The sequence below is a fragment of the Brachionichthys hirsutus genome, chromosome 3, assembly GCF_040956055.1.
Source record: "Brachionichthys hirsutus isolate HB-005 chromosome 3, CSIRO-AGI_Bhir_v1, whole genome shotgun sequence".
In the NCBI taxonomy this organism is placed as follows: domain Eukaryota; kingdom Metazoa; phylum Chordata; class Actinopteri; order Lophiiformes; family Brachionichthyidae; genus Brachionichthys; species Brachionichthys hirsutus.
The window spans coordinates 10,919,734-10,941,291 of NC_090899.1; the positions used below are offsets into that span (position 1 = coordinate 10,919,734).

The 21,558-nt window shown below is 41.4% G+C and overlaps 2 protein-coding genes across 2 annotated transcripts; one reads left to right on the forward strand and one right to left on the reverse strand.

The window, feature by feature from the left end:
* The first annotated feature begins 1,067 nt into the window (after positions 1–1,067).
* azi2 (5-azacytidine induced 2) lies at positions 1,068–11,115 on the forward strand. Its single transcript, XM_068759420.1, has 8 exons — positions 1,068–1,184; positions 3,248–3,501; positions 5,081–5,197; positions 5,508–5,607; positions 5,793–5,926; positions 6,161–6,225; positions 7,044–7,153; positions 8,995–11,115. Exons 2-8 carry the CDS (start codon positions 3,283–3,285, stop codon positions 9,432–9,434), a joined length of 1,185 nt encoding a protein of 394 aa, XP_068615521.1. The 5' UTR covers positions 1,068–1,184; positions 3,248–3,282; the 3' UTR covers positions 9,435–11,115.
* Positions 11,116–11,821: 706 nt separating this feature from the next.
* cmc1 (C-x(9)-C motif containing 1) lies at positions 11,822–15,458 on the reverse strand. The gene is made up of 4 exons (XM_068760044.1): positions 15,356–15,458; positions 14,558–14,650; positions 12,436–12,526; positions 11,822–12,347 (listed from the first exon to the last, which is right to left on the reverse strand). Exons 1-4 carry the CDS (start codon positions 15,372–15,374, stop codon positions 12,227–12,229), a joined length of 324 nt encoding a protein of 107 aa, XP_068616145.1. The 5' UTR covers positions 15,375–15,458; the 3' UTR covers positions 11,822–12,226.
* Between the last annotated feature and the right edge of the window lie 6,100 nt (positions 15,459–21,558).

Below are 21,558 nucleotides of genomic sequence, written 5' to 3' on the forward strand. Positions count from 1 at the left end.
CAGGCTGCTCTTCAAATGTCGCGTCACTCATCTTTAGGCGCGGTTTCCTCAGTAGTAAAAGCACATGGTTATTCTTCACACTTTTGCATCCTTTGGCCTGTAATGTGATTAAACACATGTAGATTTAGGAAATATGCGGTGATGCAGCGAGTGCAGTAAAACTTACGTTTTGAGGTGCTGGCATGTAGGATTTAGTGGGATCTGTTGGTAGATGTAGGACAAAAGAATGAGAATTATTACTATTCTTTCCAAACTATTGATTGACTATTGACTATTATGTACAAGCCAGAACCCTTTTTCACAGCTATGTTTCTACAGTGACGCAGAGAAATTCTTCATACCATAGTTATAATGAGCATAAGTTTAAAATCAATAAATAAATAAATAGTTTTTCTCTTTTTTTTTGGTTTTGGTTGAGGAGACTAATACACACTGTGTGATGTGACACCAAAATATATGGAACTGCATAATAGTTTATTTTAAATTAATAAAATAAATCCTTAGGTTATGAAATTAATAATTTTTTGTTTTGTTTTTTTGGTTATGGCCTGTTAGCGTTAGCTATCGAGCTAACCTACATTAATATATCACCTAAATAACTAAGACAGAAACTGACAAAACTTATATTTTGTCATTTAGAATATAACTATATTAAGTTTTGACAATGAGAAACAAATGAACAATTAATATAGCAGAGTCGGTAAAAAGTAATTTTGCCTTAGGTTAGCAAGCATTTGCTAAATAGCAGGTTTATAAAATTACTATATGCATAAAATTAGCCTTACTTTGAATAAAAGTCTGTCGGAAAAGAAATAGTTCAGGAGGACTCCAACACTTACATGATTTAAAAAACGTTTTTGCAGCTTGTGTGAGAGGAGTGTTTACCTCTTTTGCATTTGGCAAAAAGGAAATGATGACGAAGCGTTTTAATTTATTTTATATACAGTAAATCCAATTGTTTTCTGTCTCAACGCAACATTAACAATTACTACATTTATTTTGAAAGGGCTTCACCAGTCCAGCGCCTCCCGGAAGTTTATGTTTCCTCACCTGTCAGTGCTGACGGTGCGAGTGTCCATCTTCCTCTCTTTGTTTTTCTTCCAGGAGCAGCTCCTCTCTTTTGAAGGATAAATGGTCATCCAGTTTGGTCTGTTGGCAACTCACTGAGGACGGCTTCAGACACGGTTAGTGAGGATCACGAAGCAAAAATAACCGAAAGCATTCGGTTCAGCTAGCCACAAATAGCTAGAAAACGATAGCTCGCGTTAGCTAACTATATCATCACAGTTAGACGGATGATTTCAATTTCCGCAGGTCATTTTTGCAATATGTTTTGATTCTCCATTTCACTGTACGCTAAATGTATTCTTCGTTATAACACCTAGTGTAAGAACTGCCTATCTGTGTTGGCTTGGATTCACGGAAGCTAACGCAACGTTAGCGTCTTATAAAAAGCCATTCATTGTTTACATTTCGATTGTGACTGCTTTTAAATGTCCGTGAACAACAAAGCTGTCTTCATCTGTATATTTGTGTGTGTGTAAGATGTGATAGTTCATTGTGGGTAGTCCAACGGGATGACATTGATATTCAAAGTCATGATATCACGTTGAATTTCGTTTTTAACAGTTTCTCGCAGTGTGTCTTTAGAATTGGTTCAATCTTCTGATGTCGTTCTTTAGATAGTTGGCTCTGAGTTTGGGTTGGACATGGTTTCTATCTGTGGTTCGGATCCAGTAGACTGTACAGTTTACTGCCCCGAAACTTTGTTTCCCAAAAATCTTTGGCCTCCAGGGTTACAAACTTGGCTGTTCAGTGTTTGCTGCATCATTGCATGCTGACATCACCAGACGTTAGCTGCAGCGTCTCTGCTGCTGGCGAGCCGAAAGATCAAGGAGGGTGTGGGTTTCAGGTCCGACCTGGTCTGCGTCCATTCTAGCTGCCATCCAAGTGGACTCTGTCTCGTGTTTCCACAAAAGTACAGCATTCCTGTAGGATCTTATAGACTGAAATACCGTGGATTCATTTTGACAAGTGTCATATGGACTAATATGAACGTTCATTCATTCATCTTCCGAACTGCATCGTCTGTTACCGGGTCGCAGGGTCGTGCTGGAGCCGATCTCAGCAGTCAAAGGGAAAGAGGTGGGGTACACCCTGGACAAGCCGCCAGTTCATCGCAGGGCCACACACAGACAGACACTCATTCTCACACACACGCACACACACACACACACACACACACACACCCATGGGCCATTTACGTTAACCAGTTCACATAAGTTCCACATTTTTGGTAGTGGGAGGAAGCCGGAGAACCCACGCAGGGAGAACATGCAAACGCCTCACAGAAAGGCTGCAAGTCGGATTCGAACCTATGACCTTCTCAATGTGATGCAACAGTGCTACCCACCGCCGTGCTGCCCTAATATGAACATTAAATGTTTAAATAATCAAATAATTCTTATTAAAAAGGTTTAGATATCTGCACATCTTGTCTTCACACAAGGGCTCTAAACCCATATGTGAGATTTGAGGCAGAATGAATCGCTGACAATGGTGTTCTTACAATTTCCTGCTTCATGATGAAATACAGATGTTCATTAAATCACCGTGATTACACCAGTGGACAAAGGCTCAGAGTATGTTTAATAAAGCTTCATGAATTTTCTGATCATATGTGAGATCAATATGATCAAACAGGCCGGCATAAGTAATGCAATCTAAAAACAAAATGGCTGTTGCCACTACAGTAAGTAGTGCTATGAATGTAGTTGTGATGTCCATGTCTTTATAACTACTCCCATAAAGACTGACCGGCCTCCCCAGTGGCCACCTGTCCACAGAATTTCACTGAAGTCTGTTCCCTCTTGTAAACGTGTCTGTGCTGTTTGATTACCTCCTACAGCCCTCATTTGCAGAGGTGATAAAAAAACATTACATAAGCATTTCCTGAAATGATGTTCATGTGGTTCACAAAGTGGTGACTCTTGCTTCATTTTTTCCGCTCGTGAATGACTCAGCATTTAGACGATGTGCATCTCATCATAGTACCCGTTACCAATTAGCCTCTTTCCCTGTGGATCGTTCAGTCGGGTGTTTTCAACTCTCCCTGTTGCCCCCGTGCCAAAGCGTTTGAAACATGATGCTTATATCAAGTTCAGAACGAACACATACGACGTTAAATACGTTGCCTTTGTGCTGCTTCGTGTTAAGAGATTCATCAGACTCTTCCTGTAATCTGCAGGTATTTCCTCGGCTACGGAGTCGGCCTGTGCAGGCATGGAGCCGTTGGCAGTGGATGATGACATCTGCATCCTTAAGCATGAGACAGCCTACAGTGCTGCGGGCGATAGTCCTTTATCGGTGTGTGCCGGGGATGAATCTGTCGCTTCCCACTTCGCCCTGGTCACTGCCTATGAGGACATCAAGAAGAGACTGAGAGACACAGAACGAGAGAATACCTTTCTGAGGAAGAGGGTTAAGCAGTTGGAGGATAAGGTATGGACATAAACGGAGAGTTGTTAGTGGGAGACAAGTAAGGACGAGGTAGAAGAAAGGGTTGGCACGAGGTGGCTGAAGTATAAGACCAGAAGGCTTATCCAGATGGTTTAGAGACAGTCTGCTGTCAACACAGTTGAATAATGAAAGCTATCCCCCCCCCCCCCCCCCCCCCCGTTATAATAGAATTATGGACAAACTAAGTGTTCACAGAAAGTTTGGAAAATGTCAGTAAATTCAAAAAGACACTGCAAAATGCTCCTCTGGGAGAGACTGTGTGCCAGCATCATTAATATCAAGTCAAAGCTTTAAAATAATGAGGTAAAAATGCCATTGTCTAAAAGCAAAGAGAAGGCCTAGAGGAGTATGGCCTTGTCAAACAGTGTGTTGGAGCACAACATTGTTTTTTTTGGGGGGGGGGGAGGGGGGGTCATGAAATTGTATTCCAGAAACAAAGGACGCAACACAATCCAGTGCTGCTGAAAAACTCTTTTGGTTCTGCCACTTTGGAGTATTTGGGAGATTGAAGCTATTTTCAGGTCCTGCCACAGCATGTTGTCCATTCCTCTCCAAAGTTTGAGGTATTTTCCTCTCGAATCCCTGAGCGGTGAGTTTACTGTTACGCTTCAGATCAGTTGGACTTGAGCTTCAGCTCAGACTGGGGGCCTCAGATTAAGCTCCGGTGTTTTAGTAGAGAGCAGAATTCATGTTTCCCTCAATTATGACAAGTCACCTGAGCCCTGACGCAGTCAAGCATTCTCCGAGCACAATTCCACCGCCATGCTTGTCTGAGGGAATGTTGTTGTTTTTGTTTTGATTTTTACCACATGCCATGGAACCACTGTCTTTAAAACAGTTAAAACCTTCAGCTAATCACTCCATGGAATGGACTCTGTCATAAAGGTGTTTCCGGCAGAATTCGGACATCTTAATTTTCCTCTGGGTTAGTCATGACTTGTCCCGTCACTGCCCCACGGATGCCATTTTTGTCCTGTTCTTTCAAATAGCGGTGCCGTTAACAGTGACCATTTTGTAGATGACAGAGTTGTCCTGACTTTGTGATTGAGCCTTCGCCATGCTGTTGCAGGACGTTTGGAATGTTAGCGACTTCTATGAAAGTTCACTATTGTCCCAAGTCTTCTCCATTTGTAGAAGATTTACTTCACTCTGGATCTGAGTCCCATTCCCAGAATCTTAGAAAGAAGCTCTGTAACCCTTCCCAGGCTGATGTATTTCAATCTCCCTCCACCTGATGCCTTCTGGGAGCGCTGGCAGTATAATCAGTCCCGGGTGTCGTATAACTCGGGCTTAGTGTTTACTCAGGTCACCTTTGTTGTATGTAAACTTTTATTTGAAGACACAACAGAGTTTAGAATGAAATGGAAGCGAAAATGAGACATTAATGAGAAAATAGGAGAATTCAAAAGTGGAGCCGTTGCGTTTCCATGGCAATATATCCATGGAGAAAAGGTCTTAATACAGATGGTAAGCTAAAGTACTCCAATCTTGATATGATGGATGTAACTTAAGTCACGTGTGTATTTTTCTCTGCTGTGTATTTCATGGATCACCAATGTAGCTCTTCAGGCCGGAGGCTCCTCCATCCGAGGGTCCCCATTATGTGAACAAGGCCTTCAGTGCTTACCGAGGTATCTATATAGAGAAGGAGGACCTGCAGATGGAGCTTAACAAACTGGTGCGTTTACAGATTCTTTTGGATCTGCCTCAAATTGACTAGAGCCTGGCACAAATATCAAGTATGTTGGAAACTGCATATTTTTAAAGTGGATATTTTTTTGTAACTATTCTTTAGCTGTTTTTGTTTTTGTTTTGTTTTTAGGTCAAAGTAAAGTGAATACCCCAAACTCATGCTACCACTACATAAATATAACACAGCTGCACCATTCATATCTACAACCAAGAGGGAGAGGGTGCATTGGTATGAATGCTGACTCTCCCCACGTCTTCCTCCACCTCTACCTCACTGTCTCCTCTCTTTGTGTCAGAAAAAGGAAAAGAGTGAGAGTGAGAAGCTGCTGACGGAGCAGCTCCAGGCCAGAGAGCTGGAGCTGCTCCAGCTGAGGACGGAGGTGGAGACCAGCCAAGGTACAGGTAGAGCACATAGGATTACCTTCTACTCTCTGTGGCAGCAGTGTTTGTTTTGTGTTATTTTTATTTAAGTACAATCCTGAAGTACGCTTCTTTATTAAGAAGTACACTACTTTCACAAGGAATTTTCAAGTATAACATTTTAATCTCAACAGTAACTGTTTGCTCTTACTGTGTGTCAGTGATGAAGAGCCTGAACAGTCCTCAGGACTACTGGCAGGTGGACAGGGTCAGCACGGAGCTTAAAATCCACAAACTGCAGGAGGAGCTGGAGAGGGTGACGCTGGAAAACAGTAGACTTCTAGAGAGAAGTGGGGTAAGTCAAGTGGGGGGGGGGGGGAGTGAAGGATAGACAGGATAGTATGATTTTTAAAAATGGAGGACATAGCGAACAAGGATTTAGACAAGAGCAGTTAGAAAACACCAAACTCAAAGGTTTGAAGGGGAGTCAACGAGTCCAGTATTATGTTAGAATAAGAACTGGAAATATTTGTGTGAATTTTAGACACTGCCCCAAGTCTCGATTTTGCATAACTTAAGTCTGTTTTAGGAGGAACCCCTCGGCTTGAATGGACCAGACTTGGACGAGACCTCCGATGCAAAGTTTAATGCAAGGTATTTACTTCTACGAATATCATTGAAGGATGCCCATGTAAGAATTTTATTTTGCTTTGTCCTGTTCATTGAGACACGTTTTTACTGTACTGCTTGTTGCGTGCAGTTGCTATAATGTAAACTGCAAATGCAATAAACATGGCTTTGACACATCTCCAGCAAGTTAAAGTTGGTGCAGGTAGAGTTCTACACTGTAAATAGCATTAAATCAATTCAGTTGCTTCCTAGAAAAGAGGACTAGTTAGATGGGGTGTTTTGTTATGCAAGTGCTGTGATGTTTTTACACCATACATGTAGCGTCTTGTCTTGCTGTTGTAGTTGCCCCTTATGGCCACTAGAGTGGGGTAAATAACAGCCTTTAGTAGATAGTCCAAGGAGTACCTGAAATAAATGCACAATTAAATACCAGCTACACCCTAAATGCTTGGCCTCATTGGAAAGTTAGAATTTGCATTCCAGTTTTTTTATATATATATACAAGGTTAACAATATTCCAAAGATCATCCACATAATAAACAAAAATCTTTCTGCAATTAATTAGAATTGTTTTTTATCAGCACTTTTCAGAGGTTGTTAGTTTTTGCTCAGATTTTCTCCTCGTGTTTTTTCTTTACAAGGTAAAGGGTTAGTTTTTTAAATTTACGGTAAAGTGCGATGAGCGCTTGATTATTCACTAAAGGTGTGAATTGGAGCGTTTGCAGGCGTTGACTCAAAAGCCACAGTGTTTTCTTTTTTAATCTATTTGTTTTTTGCTTTTTTTTTGTGTGTAAGAAGAATAGCTTTAAGCAGAATGCTAAATGAAATGTTCCGTCCTGTAGCGAGCAGAGCATGCAGCAGACGTACGGCGCCTTGTGCTCTGAAGTCACTCGTCTTCACTCGGCGCTGAAGCACCAAACAGGCTTGATGAGGAAACTCAGACCACTTATCGGTAAGACGAGACAAAACGATGCACATGAACGCACGCGGACAAACTCGTGTGCACACGATGTGTGTTTGTGTCGGGATATGAGATAATTCACCTTTTTAATGCTACAGCAGGGTAAGCATCCTGTATCCCTTACATTACCTCTAACTGCATCTCAGGTGTTACCATGGAGATGCAGTAAATACAGCCTAAAACCCTTGTCTTCAAGTTGCCTTATTTTAAACCCCTATCTTATTGTATATAATGCCATCTTAGCATTTAGCCTTTTTTTTTTACAAACAGCACAAAGCAAAAGAAAGCCCAAGACTATCTGTTTCAGCTTAAATTTCCTACACATCTGCACCAAACCTTTACATTCAATGTTACCAGAGAAATCTCTGCTATATGTGTAACCAGAGAGGCACTCCACTCATTGGAGTCCGTACCACCAGCAAGGCCGAACAATCCTTCATGTCTATGTAGCTCTTCCTGGCCCGATCCCTGCCTGTCCAAGGTTTGTGGAAATCTGACCAGTAGTTTATGGACATTCCGGTTAATCCATAACCACAGATGAAAACAGCCTCTTTAATGGAATTACATGCACTTTTTCCCCCTCTTGTAGGATGCATAATTATTTTTTTTTTAATGTACTATAAGCGTGCCATACTCAAATCAAATTCCACCTGTTGTTCTGTGGCTCTTCCGAGTCTTTAAAATAAGTCTGAGGTAGTCTCAGATGTATTGTCTACGCAGACGTCAGGATTGGTGTCCTTAATTAAAACCTTGATTCTGTATGCAGGAACTAACGAGGCTCATATCAAATGTAGGAAGAGGGTTATTTTGGCCTTTCATCGGTCAAAGGGATGCTTTTCTGAAGAAGTACTACTTCCTGAGAAGATTTCTCCTGCTGCTCCTCATTGCAGTTTGTATACGGGTGTGATATGACTGTGGATATTATCAGAGTTCTCAAACACTTTGATAAAGGACATCATGAAATGGTCCGTCCCTCCTCTCCCATCCCGCTGTGATGATGTGTTCTACCCCAGAAGAGATTGCCTCTGTTGTCAGTTTCCGTGGAGCGTGAGAAAAGAAAACTAGGAGGTGAAAATTAGAGCGAAATAAGGCAAGAAAATAAATCTTGGCCTATTTATTCCACTGAATAACAGGGTAATCCTGTGACTTGGATAAAACAGATAGAGGAATAAGGAAAGCGGGGTTGGCAAAAAAAAAAAAAAAGTGAGTTATGTATTTATTCATGATGATATTGTTCATCTGTATTCTTCAAATGTGGCTCCTTTGGAATCGCTTTTATTCAAATCCTAGACTCAGGAGACCCTCTCATGGAAGAGGAGTGGGGAGGGATTGATGGAGAGAGGAAGAGGGACAAGCAGGAGGAGATACTCATTTAACTTTATTATGCGCTCAAGACGATTTGATAGCAAAGCGATGATGTGTGTGAGATTAGCTGATCTGTCTATGGATATGTTCAGTGCCGGTGAACAAAAACTAATTATTTTGGATATTTACTCATTTGCATGTACGGCTGTTTGCAAAGTGCAGCAGTTTTATTGTCCAACATGCAGCCTGCTGCAGGGCGTGAGATTTTACCCACATACTTCTCACTTACCGGTATCTATATTTTCTGTTGCATAATAAGGCCAATTATATGCTGTTGCTAGGGATTAAAAGGCTTCGGTTAAAAGCACGTTAGAAATGTGTAGCCATCTAAAACTTGAGTTTAAACTGTGTGTGTGTATCCAGAGGTGTGCTCTTCACAAATATAAGAAACCATTTCCAGCTGTCGGAGGAAAGAAAAGAGCCTCCTTTTAGAATTTACTTGATCTGTCTCCCCCTTCTCTCTGCAGCCGCCTCCACAGTTCCAATCCAGTGTCTGGACGACGTTGAAAAGAACAACAACCTCACCGTTCCACGGGTGTCGGTGCCCCGCCCCCCTAGCGCGCCCCCCCTCCCGTCGTGCTCTGGGCGGCCTGGCCCCCCTGTCAGCGGGCAGTCAGGCACCCAGCTGCCTGACGGTCTGAGGGAGGACTGCTGGTACAATGGGCCCTGGCCCTCGCAGAGCTGCTCGGGAGAGGTTCTGATTGGCAGCCATACCTGCTCGGTCATCCTGCCTCCGCCTCCCCTGAACCAGGCCTCCCTGGACGACAGCTCTCGGTCGTTCCCCAGCCCCCCTAAGCCCAGTGATGCCATGTTCTGGGAGGGACACTCCACTGCATCCAACTCATCCTCGATTGGAAACTGCAAGCCCAGGAGCCCCCCCAACGCAGAGTGGGCCAAGCCGTATTGAGTTGATGATTTAAAATAGCACGCATGGATGAAAAACAAATGTACAGAAGGATGAGTGGATGGAATCTCCGACCCTGCCACATATACACCACCTAGCCTGCCTTAAGATAAGACCACTCCTCTGGGCTGGACTGGACCTGCTGGATGTGCTAGCTAATGGAGGCCTGTTCAACGTAAAGACTGGGGTCATCTCTGCACGCCACATCGGTGAACATACCTGACTTTGCAGAGGAAAAACTGATGAGACCGTCAGAGGAATAGCTTGTCACTGTGTGTGTCTCCTTGTATGCACATTTGTAAATGTGTGCAAGCATTTATACAAGCAGTGTGTGTGTGTGTGTAACAGTGTGCCTGTGTGTGCAGATTGCTGTGTGGGCATCTTTTGTCCACCTGTATCTGTGATAATATACCTAATAGGGCTTGAAAGGCTCCATTCACTGGCCAATGATCGCTGGGGCCACAGCATCAAAGTAGAATCAGTAAAAATGTACTGCCTCCGAATGCAAGTCTATTTACGTTAGATAGCTGTAAAGTGTACAGGGTGTGCAGTCTGGTGCGTCTCGCGACGGAGACGTCCAGGGGTGAAGACGTGATGTGATCGGGACGGTCACTGTAGGATACTCGGAATAATTTTCCAAATTTTGACAGCTACCAAAACATTGTTTTTCTTTGTACCATGAGTAGTTGTTATTTTTTAGTAATGTTTCAATGGATCAATCTACCCTGCTGTTTTTCTGAATTCATTTAAAAGAACATTTATAGTGATTTTGGAGGATATTACTCAATAGATTTTTCTTCTTATTAATACATTTTTTTTTGTCTTTTGAAATACAACTCTGGCACCAGTTACGGTTCTAATGAATTCATAATTTCACTAGAGAAACAAACAAATGTCATCGTGTTCAGCACTCAGAGCTGCTGTCGCACCGCTCGTCGTTCTCATGGCTGTTAAAGAGGCTCCTGTACTCGAGCATTTGTTTGAGGTTTGTCTCCAAGTTTGAATTTAAACACATAGAATAGGCATCATAAACGTCCCTGCATTTATAATCCTGCCTAAGTTGGAAACCTGCTGAGTTTATTTACGGAAAATGTATTTAACTGTGATGTGCTGGTGTTAATGTCTTACATTCACGTTGCACTGTTCTCTGTGAAGAGGAACTGTTCTTGTTGGATTCTCTTTTTAAGGGTCAGACAAGAGTAAGAAATGAAAGATGCACAAATGGAAATGCATTGAGTACAACAGAAGGAAGAATGTGCATACCTGTATAAATGTATATGCTGGGCCACAGTACTCTGCCAAATGCAGTTTTGCACGCCAACCCATAGGATTTCATTTTATTTTGTTTTAGTCCCTGGCTGTAAGACTTCTGAGTGTGTTTAAGAGTCGTCTGCTATGGTGGAAGAACAATAAAGTGTATTGACTTGAGCGGCGACTTGAAAAATCAGTGCATGAAGCACAAAGGCCCATGGTTGTTGAAAATACTTTGTTCAATTTCTATCTGTTTCATGATAAACTGTGGTGGTCTTTGTTAATTTTTAAGAAATGTTATTTTACCGCAGTAGTTTCATACTTCTGTAAACAATTTGCAAACCAAAATGCAATGTACAGTAGATATGGATTATATTTTAGATTTGCTGCACTTCAGACTGTAAATATGAGCAATTAAATGAAGGAAAGAAAATGACAGATTGTACTGTTTCCATGTATTTTTTTTGTGAGGCGCTTTTGTGATCCGATTGAATGAAACTTTACAAAGCCAGCAGCAACCTTCTCCCCGTCCTCATGTTTGAGACTTCTGCATTAGTGAACTCTTCTCCATGTTAACGTTGATCATTGAAACAATTTATGATTGAAGTCACTTTCTATGAAAGAAGCCAAAATGTTACGATGCCACAAAAACGACTGATTTTAATGAAACAACTCAAACTGGAGTGTCCTATTTGTAGTTGTCCATTTCATACAAACGAGACTGATTACTATAAAGTAGATGTGTGGTCCCTCCCACGGGCCATGGAAGAAATCACATTTTAGTGCGTCCTGAAGAAATGGCTTTTTTCATTTTTAGCAATTTTGCTTATTGATTTTCATGGAACTTGGAAGAGTTTTTTATTTACCCAAAACGAACGTCTTTCAAAACGCAAGAAGACCAAAAGTTTGCCTCCTTTCACGGCACGCTGAAGACAGGGAATGTGCTTAAATGAATTGAAAATTAACCAGAATTGATGTGTGATGTAAATACTTTTTCATTACAAATACAGTGAACAATAAATTACGGTAGGTGACTCTTCAGAGTGCTTAATCAAGAATGAATAAAATGATTCAGTGAGGGTGGGTCAATAGTAAGGCAGCTGAAAATGCATGCATGAACAGTCCACAATTTAACACACTTTACAGCTAACGCTATATTTTTTTATTGTCATGTAGATGTCAGGGGCCTTTCATTTCCAAGTCTTTGAAATTCTTTGCATATAAATACACACTTTCATCTGCAGATGAATAGCAAAATGTGCACCGTCAGTGCACGTACACAAACGTCAACCTTTTCAGCAGATTCAGAGCATACGTCATCAAACATTGAGCTACGATCGAGGATCAAGGAAGTTCATTCTGACCATCTGAAGAGAACATTATGGAAATACACATAAAAATAAGAATTATTCTGATTAAATACAACCGGTTTTCTTTCACAGTGAATAAACAACATACCGGTACACGTGTTTTTGTCTTAGAGATGGCCAGTCTCATCCCACACCTCGCTTTTAAAGGAGGCAGGTTGCGTGCAACGCGCTTCATCACATGCTCGTCGGGAGTTTTTGCTGCCTGTTTTTGATGGGGATCCCCGTCCTCTCGAACGCCAGTTTCTCATTGACGTACTCCTCCTTGCACTGCTCGAAGAACTGCGGGTCCTTGTAGCTGGTGGTGACAGATGGTTCAGGGTTCATTTTACAGCACCTTAATGCATAAATACAGTCTGGTGAACAAGAAGCTGTAGAATACTCACTACGTTGTCAGACACTGCTTTAGTGCTGCGTTCTCCTCCCGACACTTGAACACCATGAGCAACCCAGATTCTTTACAGCAGTGGTTGAAGGCTGGAGGGAGGATGGAGAGAAGAAGAAGAAAAGACAAACCCTCAATTATGATCTTAATAGTGGCGTAAACGGTATGCGAGCACACATTATTGATGCGACTCACAGAAAAATACACCATGTTATGAATTATAGAAAACCTTTAAACAATTATGCAATTCAAAGAATGAAGTTTGAAAACCTTCATTTAAATTAATCCACACAGAAAATGTCTCTTTGGGAAAGAGCTCCGCTGTCTGGGGGGGGGGGTCCGGGTTGTCCTTGATGGACTATAGATTTTTCAGTACAGCTCCTCTTTGTCACCATTTCCTGCTCACAACCAATCATGGAGCCAACTTTCCTAATCAGTTTGTTTGTTGCGTTGGTGGTGCTGGCTCCAATATTACCGAATGAACATGCACTGACACAAACGTGTAGGCGACACACAAAGGAAATAATAAAAATTGACAACTAGAAACCAATAATTAAAGTTTACTCGGACTTTTCTTCCTTCAACCAGCCTCCCTGGCCGGTAAAAGCATTTCCTGTGGACCCCGTCGGTGACTGAAACGCACAGGAAAAGCCATTCTACAAAGCTACATCAGTGACATTGTGGCCCAGCAAGCCGTGTATTCCAGATTAAATGTGCAAGGTCCTCGTTGTAAACAAGGTGAAGACTGAGTCTTCACCATCCTCCCATGCCAAAGAAGTGACACCATAATTGCATTTATGAGCGGCATCAGTATTGCTATCACACAGACACTTTCATCAGGATGCAGATGTGAAAAAAACCAACTACAAAAGCAATTTAGAGAAGCAGAAGAGTGCGACTAATCTAATCAGCAAACGCCTCGTCCGAGTCCCACGACACCGATAGATGCTGCAGAAGGTTGTGTTTCTGATCAGTCGCAGCAAAAAGAAAATCTCTGAGACGAGCGCCGCATAAAAAGGGCTCTTCTGAAGATTTGTATTTATTTCTATTTTTTAGATGTGGAAATGTGGTAGTTAGTAGAGATCAGAAGCTCTGGACTTAATGAACGTTTAGAAGGTGTCACCCTCTTACGTTGACTTGGACAGGAAATGTATGGATGTTTAGCAAGATTTAAATATCTCAGGAAATGTAATTATTAAACTATGAATCCACAACTAAACATACGTGAAAACAAAACAAAAAACACTTCCCTGCTAACACGTTTTTCTTCGGAACACGTAATCAAAGACAACATTGGAGCCCAATACAGACATAAACAAATATTTACAGAGGAAACAACGTTGTGAAAAAGGGTGGGAGAAGCAGGTAGTGCTGAGAGGGGGTTCCCACTACCCCCCAGTGAATACCCACCTCAGTACACCAGGCTGTGATTACACTGGTTCACCCTTTAAGCTACTCATCAACTCACGCTGGACGTTATCACATTTCTAGAAACTGAAAATAATTCCTTAGTAATCGACACTGCATTGCTGCCTATTAGTGCACATGTGCAGGAATTTCCCTTTGGGATAAATAAAGTATTCTGAATCTGAATTAACGAGGATTTGCATATATTTAGGCGAGACTAAATAAATAAGAATACAGTATTGTGACCTTTTCTACTGTAGATGTTTTAGTATGCCAGTATTTTGGTTCATGTCCAATCCTTTTTTTGTTTCAATCCTCATACAACATAAACTCAGTTAACCCGTCTTTCCTTTAATCAATTTATATTCTTCTACCGCTTCAGGTCCGATTGAATTTAATGGTTATTATGCTATTGATTTGTATTGTGTTATACTGAGAACCATCTAATAGAAAATGTTTGATTACCAATGTTGTCCAATCAAAACTAAAAGTAGTACATTTGGGTCAACAAAAAGAGGTGACTCTTTAGTATTGGCCTAAATAGCATTGTAAAAGTCATAGGATTGTAATTACAGCAGACGTTTACGTTTGCGACAGCAGAAAAAGCTTTGATGGTTTTGGTAAAGACGACTCCATTCTAATGACCCAGCACAACAGCAAGGCAAATCCAGATTAATTATTATTATTATAATAAAAAGCATACTCATCTCACACACCTTCAACTTTGTCCACGCAGAGCTCCTTGGCTTTCTCCCTCATCAGTTTTGGTATTAAGACATCTTTTTCCACACATCTCAACCGGATCTCCTCTGAGGTTCCGCAGGACAAAAAGAAACAGAGCGAGCCACAGTGAACATCCAGAACAATGTCCAAAATATAACAGTGGGCACTTTTATATTATGCAGCAAATACATTTTACAGACAGATAATCAACTGTTCAATTGTTAATTATTAGCGATTACTACAGCAGAATTTCTAAAGTTTCCTAAATGGTAATATCTCACCCCTGAAATAAATAAAAATAAATAGAAAACGATCACCTGCTTTACTGACAGATGAATCTGCGTGTTATTCCACGCGACAATAAACACTGTTCAGTCCAGAGTAGAGGTAACATTAGCTGCTTATTCAACTTCAAAGGTCAAGTCATAATCACTGAATACAAGGCCCAAAGTATGTGTTTAACTTTATGTTCACTGTGTACGTAGTATTCTCGATACTCGATAGCTAGCAGTACTTCAAACGATGCGAGCTGCACAACTCCTCCACTGGTTGTTTATAGCGTTCACCATATTACCTGATGGGCATTGACGTCCGTCTCCCTTTCGATAAATAAATCAATGAAACCTAACAGACTATTTGGTAGAGCTAGCCACCGTTAGCTACGTGAGTCCACACAAGGTTTAGCCGATAACGCGCTGCTCGGGTTCCGCGTCAAGCTAAATAACGAGCCGTGCAGTTAGTCTCGATAAGAAACGGGTGTTTAACGACACATGAACTGTTCCACGCTGTACCTGTGCCGGCTGCCTCCATTAGCGTGGAGTTCCTCAAAACATCCCCAAAACCAAACCAATGTGACCGAGCTCACGTCCGCTCAAATTACTTCCGCTGACGTCGTGACGCGGTATAAGAAAATACAAATCCCAGGGGCACTTGCGGTTTCAGCAACGCGTCTGGTCTGTCGCAGTTTGGCGACTCCTATGACTAGTACTAATAATTTGCTTTTAATGTATAATTTTAGATTTTTATATTTTATCTAATTTAGTTTCAAGTTCCTCTTTTATTGTCTGTATTGATTTGCTGTTTTTATTTTAATGTATACATGCTGTTTTTATCTTATGTACACATGTAAAACGACTTTGAGTTTTTAGAATAGCGCTATATAAATAAAATGTATTATTATTATTATTAGTAATAATAAAAACAACAGTTGTACAAAGATAAGGGTTGAAGAAAGGATTGAAAGATTTCCGGATGTAAATTATTCTCGCTAGTTGTTGAGTCTAGTTCCAGATTTAATACGAATGGAAAAGAGACATTAACAACTTTTCTAGTGTTTACGGCACCTTTTATTAGTCTGTTTACAGACAGTGATGGACAAATCTAAGTATTGTACCTTAAGAGGATCCGCTCTGAAATTGTCTCATATTTTGATATGCTGATTTGGAGGGTCACAAAGAGCCAAGACAAAGAATCAACTGGATTTAATCAAGTTCGGTTGAAGATGTTTCACCTCACATCCATCCATTCCTGCGGAACCTCAGAGGAGATCCAGTTGAGATGTGTGGAAAAAGATGTCTTAATAGCAAAAATGATGAGGGAGAAAGCCAAGGAAGAATGCAGTGGCTTGTACATTAGGGAGACAAACAACCGCTCCACAAGCGTATGGCTCAACACAGGAGAGACAACTCCTGAGGACAAGAGTCCTAGGAGTTAGCCCACCTGCACCTAAAAGAAACAGGACACTCCTTTGTGGACAGTAATGTCCAGGTTTTAGCCATGCAGCCTCATGGGTAGCACGGGTAGTGCGGTTAGCAGGAGCTAACGTAGTATTGTGAGTTTCTCCCTTCAGCCGGTCACAAATCAAGTATCATTGGACTTTGCCAAAAGGATGGAAATTGCATTAGTTCCAATTTATTTGTCCACTCTCCTGTTGCAGTTTTTTCTTATTGTGTTTAGTGAACTATCTCAGTGAAATGTTGTGAGTCAACAATAAATATAGTGGAGACTTAACGTTCTAATATTTTTATTGAGGTAGTGTAGAGATATTCTTAATGTCACATACAGTATGTCGGTCTGTGGACAGAAGCAACCAACCTATCAAATATAACATCTGTAAATCTTCAACATCATTATAATCGATACATCTTTTCAGCTTTAGTTTTGCCAGATTTAATAAATAAATACTTTAACAATAGAATCATATTTCAAAAGCAAAATGCATACAAATACAATGTTTTTTGGCATGGGATCCGTAAGAGTGGTGAAAGAGTGCAATGTGGTGAAAATACATTGACCTCCAGCCACAAACATATCTGAGCCTGCAACCCAACCAACATGCTGAGCACAGGGAGCCTGATCACAACCAGTCAAATGGCAAACTGGCTGTCTAGAGCCCATGCAAAGAGGTCCCAGCTGTTCAGTCAAAGTGACACTAACACACACACACACACACACACACACACTGTTTTCCTGGTTCTCTGCTGTGCAACATTAAATCTGACCCTTTCCTTTGTGGAGAGGCATGCTCATTTCGGCATATTAAAGGCCAAAATGAAGACAAAAAACGGGTAGTGCTGTTGCCTCACAGCAAGAAGGTACTGGGTTCAAATCCTCTGTGCAGAGTTTGTATGTTCTCCCAGTGTCCGCATGGATTTTCTCCAGGTTCTCCGGCTTCTTTCCACCACCAGAAACATGCATCTTAGGTGAATAGATCACTTCACGTTCTCCGTAGGTGTGAGTGTGTGTGTGCGTGAGTGGTTATCTGTCTCTGTACGGCTCCAAGATTCTCTGGCGACATGTCCGAGGTGTACCCCGACTCTAACCCATAGCAAGCTGGGATAGGCTCCAGCAGAAACGTGACCCACAAAGAGGATATCGTGGCTGAAGATGAGACGATCGGCCCCTCGACAAGAAAACGGATGGATGGGTGTTGGTTAGTTTAAAGAATCTCACGAATGAAAATCAGCCGACCAAGTATGAGAAAAGCAGCATTTTAGTATCTCTTGAATTATTGCTAAAACATGAGTTATACTTGAACGTTTTATCCCACAAAATAAGATGTTTTTTTTTAATCCATTGCACATTAAAAACAATTTTTTTTTAACTACTATCCACAATATGAACTTTAATGTTGATTGAATAATAGCTCTCAGATGCAGTGAAGTCCTACTACTGATCTATAAAGAAGTGGAAATATGACTAAATGGAAATAGCAGTGCATCGCCTGCTCATGATGGATATTTCTCACAAATGCAAATGTGGTTCATAATAATTGTTAGATGAGAAAAAAAAATGTGAGCACATGCAGTTAATGTAAAAGCAGTAACTTGGAGCAAGCTGCATGATGTGAGACTGGTAAGGGTTAATGGTTCCGTAATTATGAAAGAGTGGATATATGTAAAGCTATCCTTATATTTTCTTGATTATTCACTGTACAGATTATCCTGTGTATAATTTTATTATATGTGGAAACAAATCGAGCCTGCATGGTTATCTTTAGCAGGAATGTTCTTTGACAGTGTTTGCTGTCTACTGAACTTACTGCATATTATACTCAACCATCACTCCATTTTCTTATCCGTGTGAGGATTATGTTTGTTCCTGTTCTCCTGCCTCACACATGTATCTGTTCGGTCCTGATTAGTGCCTGATGCTGCAGCTGGCGGATTGGTGGGACCAGCCTCTTCACACCTGAAGCTCATTCAGTCTCCACCGTTGGCTTCTTAGCTGCCTGCTACCCTCCCTGCCTTCCATTGTCAGGTTATTGTTCCGGAGTGTGTTATTCCTGCTTAGTCTGTTCCCTGTCCTGCAACATTTTTCTTGTTTTTTCATCTGCTCAGTTCCGGTTCCACCATCTCGCCAGCGGCAGCCTGCGGGTTCTCTTGTCTTGTTTCATCATTCTGGTCATGTTTTTTTTTTAGTTATTTATTAGTTTTGCTGCCTACCCACCAGTTAGTGAGAAGTTTTTGTGTATTGTAATATGTTTTTGTTCAGCTGTGTTTTTCATTTATATATATTGCTAGGACTCCAGCTGGACCTTTCCTCAGTTGTGGATTATCGGTTGCTTGCTTCAGTAAAGAAGCTTAAATTGTCTTTTTTGTGTGTCCACCTGTTATTCCTGGTCCTAACAATCTGAACCAGATTATGATGGTAAATATACAGAAACACCAGATGTTACAAACAAGTGTGCCGACTGATGGTTAGCAGGATATTCTATATTTAATGAGAAAGCAAGATGCAACAGTCAAACTATTATCAGGTAGTTCTAATAATTCACCTGCTGTGAGAGAATATGTTGCAGAGACAATTATGTATTATTTATTATTATGTCTGAGAACTCTGGGATAAGCAGGTATCAAGGCCACTATAATGGAAACTACTCAGTACTGGTGCTATAGTGTGCTGGCTGACATGGCAGGGGCACGGATGCCAACACGGATCCGATGTCACCCAAGCAGCAGGGCCCGCGAACCTGGCAGAAGGAGTTTAGTAAAGTTAAACCCTCTTACTACATGCCTCACTGCTCAGGGCCAGGTACCAACTCCTCCAAATGTCCACTGATGCCAGAAAATGATGCTGAAGGGACACTGCCATCGCTGGCGCTCGTGAGCGTCCACAAAGCTGTCTGCAAACCTCGACTGAGGCTGAGCTTTTCCTCCAAAAGATAATTTCCACACACAAATGACTTTTTTAAATGAAACTCATGTAGATTCTGGCAGCATGACAATATGCAAGCAGAATGTTGCTCAGTCCATATATTTAGTTGTATTTTGACCATCTGTTACAGAATTGTCAGCATCTCCTATTCAACTGGGTCAATTTAAAAAATATTTTAGATCTATTCGCCATGAAAGTGTCCCCATGACACAATTCTGTGTCCATCTTTTTAAGTTCAATGGTTACTCCTCCTGCATGCCCCTTTGTCTGGATCCACCCTTAATGGGTGCCTCGTTGCAACAATCCTTTCACCAAATTTCATGTAAATCTGTCTGATCCTTTATTCATAAAAGAGAGAAATGTATATTAAAAAAATAGTCGATCTCTGTGTTGAAAAAAGAAATTAGTAATAAAATTTTCTACATTATTCAAATTCATTCCTAATTGAGTTTTTTCTGGAACATGTCCAACCCTCCCACCAAGATTCAGGAAAATCCGTCTCGTGCTTTTTGGATTCCGGCAAAAAGACAGGCTAACGCTGGTGAAAACAAGGTAACGGACCACACCAATTACTAATGGGTTTGTTTTTTATTTATAATCATGTAATTGCTGTTTTGTAATTTAGAATCCACTTTATACATATTTAAAAGAGGAGGAAAACGTGTACCAAGGAGGTTAACAGCGTCATATGCAACATGTACCAGGCAGATCTTCACATTTACCACAGAGGAAAGGACAGACAGACGTGATTGTAATTCAATCAATGTAATGTTGTAGTCAGACAACAGCCCGCCTGTGTTAAAAAAAAAATAGCTCAGCGATGGCGAGGAGGAGATGTGCTCCTCCGTATCCCTGTCCTCCAAGATGTTGTACAACAGATGGGTGGTGGAGATGAGATTTTAGAGGGTGTTTAAGTTGGGGCCACGGGGAGCCTCTTATGGGTCGATGGAGAGCAGCTAATTCAACGGCTCGGGTGAGGGGATTACAAACCTACAGGCGGACCTCTGCTGCTGAGTCCTGCTGTGGGGCACCGTTCACAGGTCATCACCTACTGGTGATCGCTGACACTGTCAACTCATTTTATCTTAAGCTATCTTGGCTTCAGCTGTTCTTCTCGCTGGTATTTTTGTTGCAAGGGCTGTCAGTATGCTGTTCGAACAATCGTGTTGGTCTGTGACGAAGTAGAATGGAAATAAGGACGAGCATGATTTGTTATCAATCCGTCTGCCTTCCTGCATTATTCATGTGCTCAGCTCTGACTAGACTTCATGTGTCACAGAAGAATGATTTGGGGATTTTTCCGATGTTGAGGATAAGCCGATGTGTATTTGGAGAGTAAATGGAGTGGTGCGTATCAGATTAAAGAAAAAAAAAAAAGATAATGTGAGAAATAGCAACTATTTATTGGCAGATCTTTCACCTCTAAAGAATAAATGTTATACCATGAAATTCAAATAGGCCAGAGCGCCATTCTGCTTAACCTAGCTCTGGTCATGTTGGCACCACCCAAGCAATGTCACGATGCATTTCCTTTCAAGCAAGTGAAGGGGTCTGCCACTGTGCCACAATCTGCACTCACTTCTCAGGAAGGATAAACCCTTTGACACCACAGTTTCTAATTAAAATTACATTAGGAGTATTCAGCCGGAAGGGCAAGGGGGGTGGAGGTCAATGGGATCATGGGAGGGGTAGTTGGGAGGAGTTCATGTTCATATAGATAATGACAGGAAGTGTCTGATCTACATAGTCTGCAGTCAGGTCAGTAAACATGACATTATGCCTGTTTGGTCATTTTATTTATTTAAAGTAGTATTTAAAAATCCAAATGGCAAAGCGTTGGAGTTTTTACAGGTGTTGCAGGAGGCTCCTGTCTGCGATATGGTCAGTCGTGCACCCGGAATATGTTTCCCAAATTAAGACGCTAAAAGTTTTGTCATAGACAGGAAATCTGGCTTTCTCGCTGCATTTGTAAAAAAAAAGGGGAAGACCAAATGTTAATATGACTTTCTTCTTTCCACAAACAGGAGGGGGCTGAAGAGGGAAGGGTACAAAGACCCGTTCGTTCTCACTTGAGGGGCTCTCGCCAAGGTAATTATAAGCTTTATGAAAGTACATGGCAAAAAGTAAAAGATGCCCACCAGAAGAATGGAGAGACAGGGGAAGAAAATTACTTTTTCCCCTCTGCCTTCGCTTTATGCCCCCCTTTAACAGGAGATGAGATGGCCATGGATGGAGGAGGCCTTCTTCAGGAGGCATCCTGGGGCTTTTGTGCAGCGGCAAACACGAACGAGAGAGAGTGTTCAGCCCTTCCTCTGTTTCTCCCTTTCATTACAACAGC